Raw genomic sequence first — 13,538 nt, forward strand, 5'->3', positions numbered from 1 at the left:
GAATTTTAATGTCATATTTGAGATGAAGTCCCTTACATCCCTGTCATCTTGTGCTATTTTCAAGCAAGAAAGGAGCTGTTCCACCAAATTGAATGCAGAGAAAGTTTGCCCAAGGAATTGTATATTAGAAGTGTTAAGTAGTTAATTATGTAGATACTTAAAACTGGAATAGATGGGAGTTTCTTGATACAGAGAAAGGAGTCTGCAAACCATTTATCCAGTAAAGTTAACGAGTGTTGACTGCCCTCAGAGGAGTGAATGCCAGGGAGATGTGAAAAATAGAATAATGAATAGTAACCGAGATGGTGACTAATTCTATTGTGGGCGGACTTCAAGGGGCACTCTAGAACTTGACAAAAAAAAATAGCCATCTTGTTACGGCTCATGTATCTTGTGTAGGCAAGTTCGATTGCTTGCCGGGTGGATTTATCCTTTAAATTGCTCTGGCGTTACAGACTATTCCTACTTATAAAGTAGCGGGATGGAGAACAGGAGAAGAGGTGTGCAACTATAATTCCATTATAAGTTAAATTAGCACGAGCGTGTGTATAGTGGCTGGCAGAGCAGGGAGACAGGATTTCTGGATTCCCAACTTTGTTAGTTTACTATGAGGCCGGGGACAAGTAACTTCAGCACTTACACAGGGATAACAAAACCTATTTTATGGGTGAGGTGTGCCAAGTCCAGCATCGTAGATGGAAGCACCCAAAATCAGTGCCCTCTTTTTGTTTTCCTCTCAAATTCTGATCCTGGCGTGATTTGCCCAAGGATGCCCAGGTGGTTTATTGTTGTTCTTTAAGCGTAAGGCCCTCTTTCCTCCCCACTTTTATTTATGTAGCAGGTTGTGGGCAAGAAGGTGGGTTGCAAGGGGTCAACTGCTGAGTGCATGGTGCACTATAGAGTACATTATGGTTACAGATGACTAAGCCATAGAGTGTGATGCCCACTAGTGATTTTCCTTGGTGAGGTGACTGGTTACTTATACACTCTGCTTTGCAGACCCCAGGGGCTAGGTCCAGCATAGCCAAGTCTCTGCTGAACTGATCCATGGGAACGTCTCTGTTTTAGCTCAGAGGTGCAATTCCCAACTTTTGTCCTACACACGACTTCTTCCTATGAATTAAAATATCAATGGATAAGTGCTGCTGTGAGAGATCCTCCAACAGGCTCTGTTTGCACAGGATAAATCCCACCAGCTTCATGTGATGGACCTCTGCAGGGCAGAGGCTGCCCAGGGTGCTGAATAATAGATGGACAGGAGTTTTATGATGTGCATTTTCTTTCCTCTTGGTTCTCAAGTAAGACCAGAAACCTCAGTCACTTTATTGAAAGGAACATCCACTTAAACTCCAAAGTGAAGACATCAGATTTAAGATCTGTCTATTTTCCTTCTTAGGCCATAAACTGTCTTGTCTTTGATCCTAATTTTATTAACGCCGTTTCCTGTTTCGTTTCTTTTTTCCACTTGAGTCCCTAGCAGGATTACAGGGAAAGCTTTGGCCAGAAAGGTGGGATGCTTTCTGAGGGGGCTTAGAGATTGAATTTGAAGAGGTGCTGATGGACATGGGAAAGTTGGTATTTAGGTTGCTACCAGGGGGCTCTGATTAGTAATGGCATGAAATTTAGACCATGAAAATGTAGACTGAATATCTCAAAAACTTTCCAAAAGGGGGATGTGTTCGGCAGTAGAATACTGTCCCAGGGGAATTGGTGGAAGCCACATTGCTTGAGAAACAAAGATAGGCTGGAAAAATCATGACATGGACAATGGCAGTAATCGGTGAGATGGGTAAGATGACATCATGGAATGTTCTCATCTCTAATTCTGACGTCCTTGGGGCTGTGATAAGAAGCTGAAACACTGTCCAATGCCTGTGGATAAAACTGATCCCTCCTTGGCCCAGAGACTGATCAAAGTGGAAAGAGGTACAACGGTGAACAGAAATCTGGACTAACCTTGTCTTTTCTTGTAGGGTGACCGAGGTTTTGATGGGTTGGCTGGTTTGCCTGGTGAGAAGGGGCACAGGGTAAGTTCTCATTTCCACAGCATCCTGGCGACAATCTTAAAAAATGGCCATGGAACATTAGAAAGGGTTATTGAGCTCCCAAATGGACCGGTGTGTGTGTGTGTGGGGGGGGAGTGATACGGTGTTCTGAGGCTGTTGGGAGTTGCGTGGAGTGTGGTTAGAACTGAGAGGGAGACATCATGGGCTGGCCGTTGTAAGAGGATTACAGATCTCTGTAGGAGTGCACAGGACATGTCATAAAAACACATCCAACCACAGTGTCCACATGGCAGGAAGCCATTGAAAGCTTCTGAAGACACATGGGAGGGGAAAAAACAACAGCAGACTTTTTGGAGGAGGTAACAAACCCCAGAAAAGTAGAAAAGAAGCAAGAAACGAAACCTGCTTTTATGGTGCCGTTGATGGAAACGCAGCCAAAAAAAAGGGATTCGTCTGTGTGCTTTGTAATTAAGCAAGAAGCCAACTATTTTGGCAAGCAACCCCCCCCCCCCCCCCAAGAAAGTAACTATTACTTTATAAAGCAAGGGGGGAGTGTTTTTAGCGGTGGAGGAGATTACATGGCGATTACATGCTATGTTGGGGCGGAAAGGTAGCACATAAGGGCAATGTTTAACCAGCTAGAAAATGCTGTAATGTGTTTGGGTTGGAATGGTAACTATGCAGCAAAGCCAAGGTCCCTGTTCTCAAAGAAGCTGCTGTGCGTACCTTAGACACACTGGTTGGTTTTCGTACCCATTGTGAGACGTCATGGGGAAGGCTTGTGATGGATCGTGCTAGTCCAGTGAAGCAGACCCTGTGAGTTCTGAGGCTGCTGTTATACTGTAGAAAGGACCCTGAGATTAAGCTCTAGCCCTTGATGATAGAAAACGTGTCAGCCACAAGGCATTTCCCAACAGGATCTTGGTATCCCCCAATAAATCCCAAGTTAATTCAAGTTACAGGGATGTTCAGATAACACGATCTCCCTGTTTGGTGGGGGAACAGGCACCTGTTCTTCGCACAGGGATGGTTTCCTTCTTGCCCGTTTCACATCAGGGAGGGGCAGCTCGGGAGGCATGGTCATTAGTAGTGAAACTGATCATGGAGGATAGGGCTGGCCCTAGGTTTTGTGAAGTGTCACATGCAGGGCACCATCCAGCGCTCTTCTGGCTATGACCAAGTGGCCCCCACCTTTGCATACCCGTAATACAACCCAGTTCCTGATGGTCTCCATAGGCTATGGTGACGTTTCTCCCTCCCCGCACCCGCCACATACTTGTCATACACAATCTGCTCCTCCATTCCTGAAGCCCTGTGATCTCCCCTACCTGGACTGGGAAGACAGGAGGTTGAGAAGAAGCACAACTATCTCAGCAAGAAGTGTGGGAGTGGAGAGACAAGTGTGGGACACGATCTCTCACTGTTCCGTGGCAAAAGGGAACCACGGATGTTGATTGAGGATGCTCCTCTCTGCCTGATGGATCACATGTGTGCACACGATAAATAGTGTCCTATATGGCTACAGAGTAGTGGCCATAATTCTAGTGGGTTTTTGAGGGTACTAGGAGATGGGGGGAAAACTAAGCACCTGGTCCCACGAAGATTGGGGAGCAAAGTGGTGGGGCCTGACGCTGCTCTCCCTCACACCTGCTTTACATCATGAGGGAGAAGAGAATTGGCTTGGCTTCTCTGGGGATTTCCTGAAGTGGCTGATTCTAATCTTACATTCCTAGGGTGATCCAGGCCCATCAGGTCCACCAGGAGCACCCGGAGATGACGGGGAGAGGGTAAGTTTATCCCTGAATGCAGCTTCCTTTTGAATTCAGAACCGAGCCCTGTAAACAAGAAGCAGGCGTGAGATCAGACATGTAATGAAAACAAAGAGCAAGCCAGCGCTGGCACGTTATTTAATGCAAAATGCTGATCATCTTTAAAAGTAGGTCTTGGGGTAGACTGGAATTCTGCATCCACGCAACATTCATACATATACTCACAACGCAGCCTATATTGCAGTAGTTCTGATCATGCTTTCTGTTTGGCACTTGTTTTAACTGGTTAATTCCAAGTGGCACTAAGCAATGGCACTGAACAGGGTTCACGGTGAAGGGAAAATGTAGAACTGGTTGACATTTTTCATGGAAACCCATGTTGATGTCTCTCCCTCCCCCCCTCCCCACCCAAATGAAGATTTTTGTGGAAAATGTTTGGATTTTTCAGTGTTTCCCATTTCTTTTTACTAGTAATTTTACTGAACAATGTTGAGTTTTTTTCCCCCCTTTTGCTTGCATTTTTCCTTTTATCTCCCTTTTTCGGTGGTAAAATAAAAAGAAGGAAAAGAAAAAGGGATGTAATATTGGGGAGGAAGGGAGAGAGAAGGGATAAAAATAAAAACTGAAAAATGTTTTCCAAAATATTTTTTTTGTCAGAAAAATGGAGAAGTTTTTTTTTTTAATTTTTCACAAAAAAACCCCCCAAGAATGATTTTTTTTCTTTGTGAAATACACTTACCTACTCACCCTTCTTCAATAAGCGCTAGTAAAATGCAACAAGGTCTCAGGGACAGGAGTTCCAGACTCTGCTGGGGACTAAACATTAAAATGGTTTCTCATCCCACCTCTGGAATGGTTCATGTTAGCCTTAGACAAGTCACTTGTTTGTTTCCTCTCTAAAACAGGCATGACACCTTCCTAGCTCATTGATAGCTTGTGAGGATTAATTAGTTAAGCATAAAGTGCTTTGGAGTTGAAAAGACCTAAGTATTATTATTGTCCGTCAGCTGAACAATATGTAAGGAGATACAGTAACTCTCTCTGAGTATGTGATCAGTCTTAAATCCCAAGAGGGAAGAGGAATTGTTTGGGAAGGGAATATGACACACATAGAGTCTGACTTGGAATAATGGGATGTATTTTATTAACAGAGGATTTAAGATGAATATCAATATTGATTTCCTAAGCGTGATATCCATCAGATTGTGAAATAGTCTCCCAGGTCAACTGGAGGGAGCCCCATTGTTTGAATAATTTAAAAATGAACCGGACAAAGCAATGAAGAATATTCTATAGGGAACAATGGTGCATTAGTAGGTGATGGAGTAGATGACGTAAAAATCACCCCATCTTTAAATTTCTCTAATCTAAGGAGCCAACAGTTTAATATGGGTAACTTTAATTGCCATGTTGGCTTTTTTGTATTGGTTCCTCCGCTCAGTTAGTTACTAAATCTGCTGCTTATTGACCCACAAGCCTTGAAGTGTGGGTCAATATCTCATCTGTTAACAAAATCCATCTTTATAAACAGACATGAATTATGAAACAGCCGTATAGGATTTCTAATCTTCAGTAAATTCTGCACGCATGATATTAGTCTCCAGGCTTATGAGGACTTCCTTATGCACGACTACCATTTTATTACTCCAGGGAAGTTGGTTTTCTATTATTTAACAAGGGTGAGACACCTACGATGTGACTGAAATGTAGCTGATTTTCTCTCTCTCTTTTGTCCCCTCCACTGCCAAATAGGGTGATGATGGAGAAGTTGGACCCAGAGGTCTACCTGGAGAACCTGTAAGTACTTGCTAGTTCAAAATGTGGCCATCATATTCTGCAGTACCTCAGTAATTCTGTCATCCAGGGCTTCTATGGCTAATGCTGTGCTTTGCAGGGATAGTGGCAGATAGTCACAAAGTGCTACACAGTGTGTTAGATTAAATCTTCAAGGCAGTGAAGAGACAATGAACTCTAGTTGTCACGTGTAGATCTGTTCTGTCTCTCCTGTTTACAGCCATTTCATAAATCGAGAAACATTTCCTCCAGTTTATTTATTCTTCCAACATTTTCAGCTAAACGTCTCAGTAGTTTTGTGTCCTCAGTGGCCTCCTAGTCAAAATTTAAAGTCCAGAATTTGAGCTGTGCTTAGCAGCGATTGGTCAAGTAGGATGGAGCAGAACTCCTCCAGCCTGGCTGTGGAGCGAATGGCTCATGGAAAGTGTACGTAAGCTTTGGTTTCAATGAGTATTCAAGTGCACACAGGCTAAGCATTTGTTTTTCATGGGCATTCATGCCGGAAAAACTTGATCACATGAGTATTTGGGGAAAATGAACACTTGGGCCTTGTCTGGGCTGTTGAGACTACAAATACGAATTGGCTGTTAGACATCACTGTGTCACCTAACCCTGCTCAGAGTATGGCCAAACGGCCTGGTGCTTAAAATGCTAGTGGCAGTTCCCAACCCACCTACACTAAAGCCATTATACCTTAAAGGCTTGCACAGATACTTAGCATGATGCCCTGTGAATTGGAGTCACGTGGTGAAATCCTGGTCCCATTGTGAGTTTTGCCATTGACTTCAGTGGGGTCAGGATTCCACCCACAGGGCATAAAAGATAAGTACATCTGCAAATCTTTGCAGAATAAGGGTCTAAGTCTCCTGGTGCTGCTAACCTGGGAGTAGCTGATCCAGGGTTAGCAATGGAGGGAATTCCCTATTGTAGACAAGGCCGAAAGGGGATGCTAACGTGACCAGAGCAAATGTAGTGTAGAAGTTCAGACCAATATTGCTAGAGAATGTTGGGCGGTATTCACTCAGCTCTCCCAAGAATTAATTTCTGCCAATTTGGGAGGTCCAAAAGCACAGTGGCTACTAGCACCAAATATTCCTGACTTTATTGGCAACAACAAAAACCTTTTCTGACAATATGGAGATACCTCTGTGCAATGAAATGGTCATTTCATTAAAATCAGCTGATTCTGGTGCCCAAAACACATTTTCTTAGGTAATTCACATCCCTTTTAATACTATTGCATGCCATCGGCTTTGCTTTTATCATGTCCTGTTTTGTTGTTGTCAATACCAGATTAGTGATACCAGAGTAACTGATGAGAAATGTTGGGAACGTAGGAAAGGAAAGGGTTGGCATTTACAGACTCTTTGGGACTAAATTATACATGAGATGTCTGATTAACTTCTGGGAAAGATTCATCAACCTAGCTAGCTCCTTAATACATGTCTAAAGCAATAACTTCTGGGTTATTAACTTCTTAAAAACATTTATGTGCTCAGGTATAACAGTAATGGAGAAGACATTTGGATGACAATAATGCACACATGGAAACTATTTTTAAATGAGTAGTAGAAAAAAATGGCTGCGGGCCCAGTTGGGAGTAGGTAGAAATTATAATCTAAGAAACTTTGGCTGATATATATACTTCCCCAATCTGCATGAACATCTTCTAATACCATCAGCCGAATCCTGGTCCCATCAAAACCAATGCCAGTTTTGATGGTAGAGTAGGGCCCTTTATGTTTTACTGGTGGCACCTTAGAATTTGTTCCTGTAGGCATCTAATTCCATTCTGCTGTCATTTGTTAAAATCCCTGAAGCCAGTTCAGTCCAGGGAGTTGTTTTTCGGAGGCCCAGGCATGCAAAGATTTAAGCACATGGGTATTTTCCAGCCCTGCCAAAATACGCAGACTATCAATGGTAACATTAGTGACCAGTTGTACTTAAGCTTCAGTCTTTCCAGGCTCAGGCCCATGCACTCTGTTTTAATGTTAAAAACTATCGTGTTTTATCTTGTAACCTTTTATTTTTACTCTTCTGTTCTGTCCATCAATTAAACATACTTTTCGTCCATGACAATGAATGAAGGTATCGAAGGCTACATCTAGACAGCAATAAAACCCCCATGGCAGTGAGTCCCTGAGCCTGGGTCAGCTGACAGGCTTGGGCTGCAGGTTTAAAAATACCGGTATAGACATTCAGGCTCATGGGCTCTGAGATCCTCCCACCTTGTGGGGTTTCAGAGCCTGAGCTCCCGCCTGAGCCGAAACATCTGCACTGCTATTTTATAGCTCGCAGCCTGAGCCCTGGGATCCTGAGTCACTTCCCCCGAGCGTGCTGCGACGGGTCTTTTATTTCTGTGTAGATGTAACAAAGGGCCTAGGTTTAAAAATGTGGCATTCCACAGACCCACATGCCCAGTCTGTCTACCTAGGGATCTGTCTGAGATGCCTCGCTTTGAAAACTGAGCTTCCAAGCGTGGACTTTGGCTGGGCAATACTTTTTTTCCCGATTCTCTTAAGGCCTGAGCCAAAGCCCATTGAAGTCAATGGGAGTCTTTCCATCGACCTCAGAAAGGCTTTGGGTTGGGCTCTTCCTAACTGGAGCTTCTAAGCGTATTTGTTTCCGCCTGCAGGGACCCCGAGGTTTGCTGGGACCAAAAGGGCCACCCGGTCCCTCAGGACCGCCGGTAAGTTGCACAGACCACTCCACATACCTGCTGTTCTGCTCAATAAGTTCTGCTGAGTTCTCCAGTCCCAGCTAGCGTGTCCCACTGAGGCACTCAGGCAGATAATCCAAGAGGATAATTTTATGCATCTGTGTTGCGAAAGCAGGAGGTAGGGTGACCAGACGTCCTGATTTTATAGGGACAGTCCCGATTTTGGGGTCTTTTTCTTATATAGGCTTCTATTACTCCCCACCCCCTGTCCCAATTTTTCACACTTGCTGTCTGGTCACCCTAGCAGGAGGTGTAAAGAGAGAGTTAAAGCTCTAGTGCCATATTCAGCCCTGCTTTGAGCCCAGCTTCAGTGGAGTCACACCTGTGCATACCAAGGTGGAATTTGGCCCATAGAGTAAATTCAACATCTAGCCCAAAGTTGAAAGGAAGAACATAACTTATTACCACTGTGGCTTTTCTATTAACTTTTGCCTGCGTGTTCTGAAGCCTGGTTTAATATAGTTTTTTTTCCCCCGCTTTTCAATCTAAATCCAAGAGAAGAACATGCAGCTTTTCAAGGAGATAGAATCATAGAATACCAGAGTAGGAAGGGACCTCAGGAGGTCATCTAGTCCAACCCCCTGCTCAAAGCAGGACCAGTCCCCAGACAGATTTTTGCCCTAGATCCCTAAATGGCCCCCTCAAGGATTGAACTCGCAACCCTGGGTTTAGCAGACCAATGCTCGCCAGCTCTAGGGATTGTCTTGGGTGATTGATCCCCAAGACTTCAACACCCAATGCCTCTAGCTGATATTCCCGTCACTGGCAACAGTCATAGATTCTTATTCCCTTCATGGACCAGCCACTTTAAGAGGACATGACACCCTTAGTCAGTGAGTTCAGAGGCCTTCAACTTCCACTGAAACTTGATGGGAGTTGAGGATCTGGTCCCTAAAGTGGCTTGTTTAGTAAGAGTGCACAATAAAAACTGATCTCTGGTCCTGTGCAAGGAATCAACCTGTAGAATGCTGGACCCCCAGCTGGTGCTTTCTGATTGGCTGTGAGCAGTGATGTCATAGACTTACCTATGATACTCCGTGAATGTATGAAGCTGAATTTTTTTCCCCTGGTTTCCATATATAAATTCCTTTCATTGCCGATGTAAGAGGCTGCATTTTCTAAAGGACTGCAACATCTCTATGGGGGTCTCAACCAGCCTTCAGCAAAAACACCGTCAAAAACACAGTGGGTCAAATCTTCACCTGGTGTAAATTAACATTGCTCTGCCTACTTCATCTATTGTCTTCTAATGTGATATCTTTTGGCCCACCATTTCTATAAATCTGTCCACTGTTCAGACAATCTTCCTACAGTCAATATAAAGTATTTGCACAATGGTGCTGATTTTTCTCTGCAGGCAGGTAAAGCCAATGGAAAAAATGTTGAAATGGCCTTTGGAAAGAAACCCCAAAAATTGAATAACCCAACAAATCAAAATAATCCAACAACCTGGCATGAATTCTTGGCACTAGCTGCTTTGCCAGGCACCTTTAGAAAAACATTCTGTTTCCACTCAGCTGTTCCTATTAGTCCAAAGGGCCACAGAGTATTTCATTTTTACTGCACCTTCCTGCTATTTTTGGCTCAAAATAGCCAGATGTTTTCTCAATTTAATGCTGTTTATTTTTTTTAATCTCTACTCAGGGTGTAACTGGTATGGATGGACAAACAGGCCCAAAGGGGAATGTGGTAAGTCTTCACTACTAACATCGATCTACAAATCTAATGTAAGATTGACTATACCTAGATAAGATAATCACTGTTGAGTCCCTGTTGATTTCAAAGCCAGTACAAGCCATGGAGAATATCTTGCTATGGTTAATGGAGGTGAATTTATTATAATTTGCAATGAAATTACATATTACATCCCTATGAAGATCAAACATTTTCATCATGATTTATGCTGTTATGCCAAACAGCAAAATATAATCATTAAATCAACAAAGAAACTATATACTTTCAAATTCACCTCTGTGCAGAGGAGCCAGGACAAAGCCTAAGCATGGTTTAAGTTGGACTTAATCATTGTATAGGCTGGTCCTCTACAATGGTCCTTCACCCATCAATAATGCCTCCCCTGAGAAGACTGCCATATACACGTGGGAGGAAGTGTTGTCTAGTTGTGAGACCAGGACCCTGGCAATCAGAACTCCTGGGTTCTTTTCCTGGTCTTGCCAAAGACTCAGCCTGTGGGATCTTGTCCTCCTCACTTGGCTATGGCATCTAAAGTGAGGGCTGTGATCGTAATTCATAACTGGGCTGTGAGGATTAATTATTTGACTTGTCGACTCCTTGAATGAAGGGTTACACACTTTTACACAAGCACATAAGTGTGTATGTGTGTAAGAGCAAAGTATTTTTTGATTATGGTTGTGATTTAAATAACTCTACCCTCCATGTCAGCATGCACAAATAAAATCTATGAAGAAATGGTTTCTGTGGCTAAATAACTGAACTCCATAGCATTTGGTAGCTGGTATAGTCTGTTTCCAGCAGCGGCCACTAGCAGTGCTTTGGAGATAGGCAGTCACAGCCCTCCACAGTTGCACAATTGAGAATGATGAATCCCTTCCTGACCCCGACAATAGTCAGTTTACACCTAGTCGCATGAGAATTCATTACCCCTGCTTTAGCATGAATTGATGTGTATATAACTGTTGGCCATAATGCTATGGATGGACATTATTTCTCCTATGGTTTTGAGCTCCCTTCAGCTCTTGCTTTGCTTCCTGGCAGGGTCCTCAAGGTGAGCCGGGGCCACCCGGACAACAGGGCAATCCAGGTGCTCAGGTAAGGCAAGAGACAGCTCTCCTCCTTGATAGGAAAGAGTCGGGTTTATAGTTCTGTATGCGCTTTGCCTCCCATCACAAGTCCTGACCTGCAGAGTGGTTCAGATTGGACATCGCAAAAAAAAAGTGTTGACTAGCAATAAATGCATTTCCTAAAGGCGGAGCCTGGGCTCTAAATCTAAACAACCTCATTCTGGATCCACATTTTGCAGCTGGCTCCTTCTGCTGTAATAGACTGAAGCCAGATCCAAGCATCTCCTTGACTACGGGAGTCCGGTATCTGGCTCTAAATCAAAATTTGCTGCACAGTGTTATCTCTGATTTTTAATGTAATCATTATGGAAGCAGTAGGGTCCAGTGACTATAGGACTAGGAGTCAGGAGACCTGGGGACATAGTCTTCAGTGCTGATATTGAACTTCTGCGTAACCTTGGGCAAGTCATTTCCCTTCCGGGTGCCTCAATTTTCCCCATCTTGAAAACAATACTTATCATAGGATCACAGGGCTGGAAGGAACCTCTAGAGGTCTCTAGTCCAGTCCCCTGCACTCTTGACAGGACTAAGTATTATCTAGACCATTCCTGACAGGTGTTTGTCTAACCTGCTCTTAAAAATCCCCAGTGATGGAGATTCCACAACCTCCCTAGGCAATTTATTCCAGTGCTGAATCACCCTGACAGGAAGTTTTTCCTAATATCCAACCTAAACCTCCCTTCCTGCAATTTAAGCCCATTGCTTCTTGTCCTATCCTCAGAGGTTAACAACAACAATTTTTCTCCCTTCTCCTTGTTAACAACCTTTTAGGTACTTGAAAACTGTTATCATGTCCCCTCTCAGTCTTCTCTTCTGCAGACTAAACAAACCCAATTTTTTCAATCTTCTCCCATAGGTCATGTTTTCTAGACCTTTAATCATTTTTGTCTCTCTTCTCTATACTCTCTTCAATTTGTCCACATCCTTCCTGAAATGTCGTGCCCAGAACTGGACACAATACTCCAGTTGAGGCCTAATCAGCGCGGAGTAGAGCGGAAGTATTACTTGTCGTGACTTGCTTACAACACTCCTGCTAATACAGCCCAGAATGATGTTCGCTTTTTTTGCAACAGTGTTACACTGTTTGACTCATATTTAGCTTCTAATCCACTCTGACCCCCAGATCCCTTTCTGCAGTACTCCTTCCTAGGCCGTCATTTCCCATTTTGTATGTGTGCATCTGATTGTTCCTTCCTAAGTGGAGTACTTTGCATTTATCCTTATTGAATTTCATCCTAATTATCCTCATTTGTAAAGCACTTTCAGTTCTATGGATGAAATAAGATATCTAAAAATGAAGTGTTAGTATCTTCCGTGAGACATTTCGATAACTATTGGAAATACCAAGTCATTGAAAATGTTAGGATGCTACACTGAGATGCTGCAAAATACATTTAGAATGATTCATTTGTTTCTTAATGCCCCTCCCTTTTTTTCTTTTCACAGGGTCTTCCAGGTCCACAGGGTGCAATTGGTCCACCAGGCGATAAAGTACGTTAATACACTGCAGCTGTGACATAAGTCAGCTGTTGCCATTAATATGCATTTGCCTCTTCAGATACTTCCCTTTCCCTCATGCAACATCTGTTTACAGCTGTATGCCTGAAAGTTTAATATCTCCTGCTCCAGTCAGGGCAGAGAGGAGGAAACAGAGTTTGTCTCTAATTCATAATATTTGTATTCACGTCCCCTTTTAAGAGAAACATTTTGAAGACAGCCTATATAAAATGTTAGGAGATGACTTTAAAGTGTTTGTTTCTGAGGCTAAATATGCCGAGATGTATAAAGGGATAGCATTTGTAAAGGCATGGGGATTCAGATAATTTAATGAGGATCTTCCCCCAGGGAGATGGGCCAAGTTACAGCGAGTTTCCATTTTTGCTTATTGTACTGCTCTCACTGGACAAATTCTACCCTCCCACCCATGCAACACCATGGACTTTAAATCAGGCAAAATGTTGCCCACTGGAATGACCGGGACTAATTCATGCTCCCGAGTGCATTTGCATAACTCCCACTCCACTGACTTCCTTGGCATGTATCATTGACCCCAACATGAGAATTCCCCTTATTGTACAGTATTATGGGATCGTTGACCAAAGGCTGTCCGGGAGAAAAATGAACAGAACGGATTATAATTTTAAAGAATAAAGGCGTTTCTTGTTTAATTGCTGAGTTACACGCGCAAATTGTGTCAGTACTGCCACTCACTGACATGGTCACGGGATCGGGATTCCTATTATGAAAGGAAAGTAACATAACTGTATTCAAACAAGAAGGGGGAGCAGATAGGGCAGCCCCCCATTCTTTCCATTTGTCATAATTGTTGGTTTTTCTAGTATGTGATTTTATGCTCTGTGGGCCCAGTTTTCCAGCAGCCTGCGCCTTGCGTGGTCATTGACATCAGTGCAAAATGCTGCCCAGTCAG

The 13,538-nt window shown here is 43.4% G+C and overlaps 1 protein-coding gene across 1 annotated transcript in view; it reads left to right on the forward strand.

Moving 5' to 3' along the window:
• Positions 1–13,538, forward strand: part of COL5A1 (collagen type V alpha 1 chain) — a 239,793-nt gene that overhangs the window by 147,337 nt on the left and 78,918 nt on the right. Inside the window, exons 18-24 of the mRNA XM_024206663.3 lie at positions 1,974–2,027; positions 3,740–3,793; positions 5,528–5,572; positions 8,205–8,258; positions 9,933–9,977; positions 11,025–11,078; positions 12,557–12,601. Of these exons, the coding sequence (XP_024062431.2) occupies positions 1,974–2,027; positions 3,740–3,793; positions 5,528–5,572; positions 8,205–8,258; positions 9,933–9,977; positions 11,025–11,078; positions 12,557–12,601 (351 nt within the window). The remainder of the gene's footprint in view (positions 1–1,973; positions 2,028–3,739; positions 3,794–5,527; positions 5,573–8,204; positions 8,259–9,932; positions 9,978–11,024; positions 11,079–12,556; positions 12,602–13,538) is intronic.

Source organism: Terrapene carolina, unplaced genomic scaffold (genome assembly GCF_002925995.2).
Source record: "Terrapene carolina triunguis isolate 2854851 unplaced genomic scaffold, T_m_triunguis-2.0 Scaffold238, whole genome shotgun sequence".
In the NCBI taxonomy this organism is placed as follows: domain Eukaryota; kingdom Metazoa; phylum Chordata; order Testudines; family Emydidae; genus Terrapene; species Terrapene triunguis.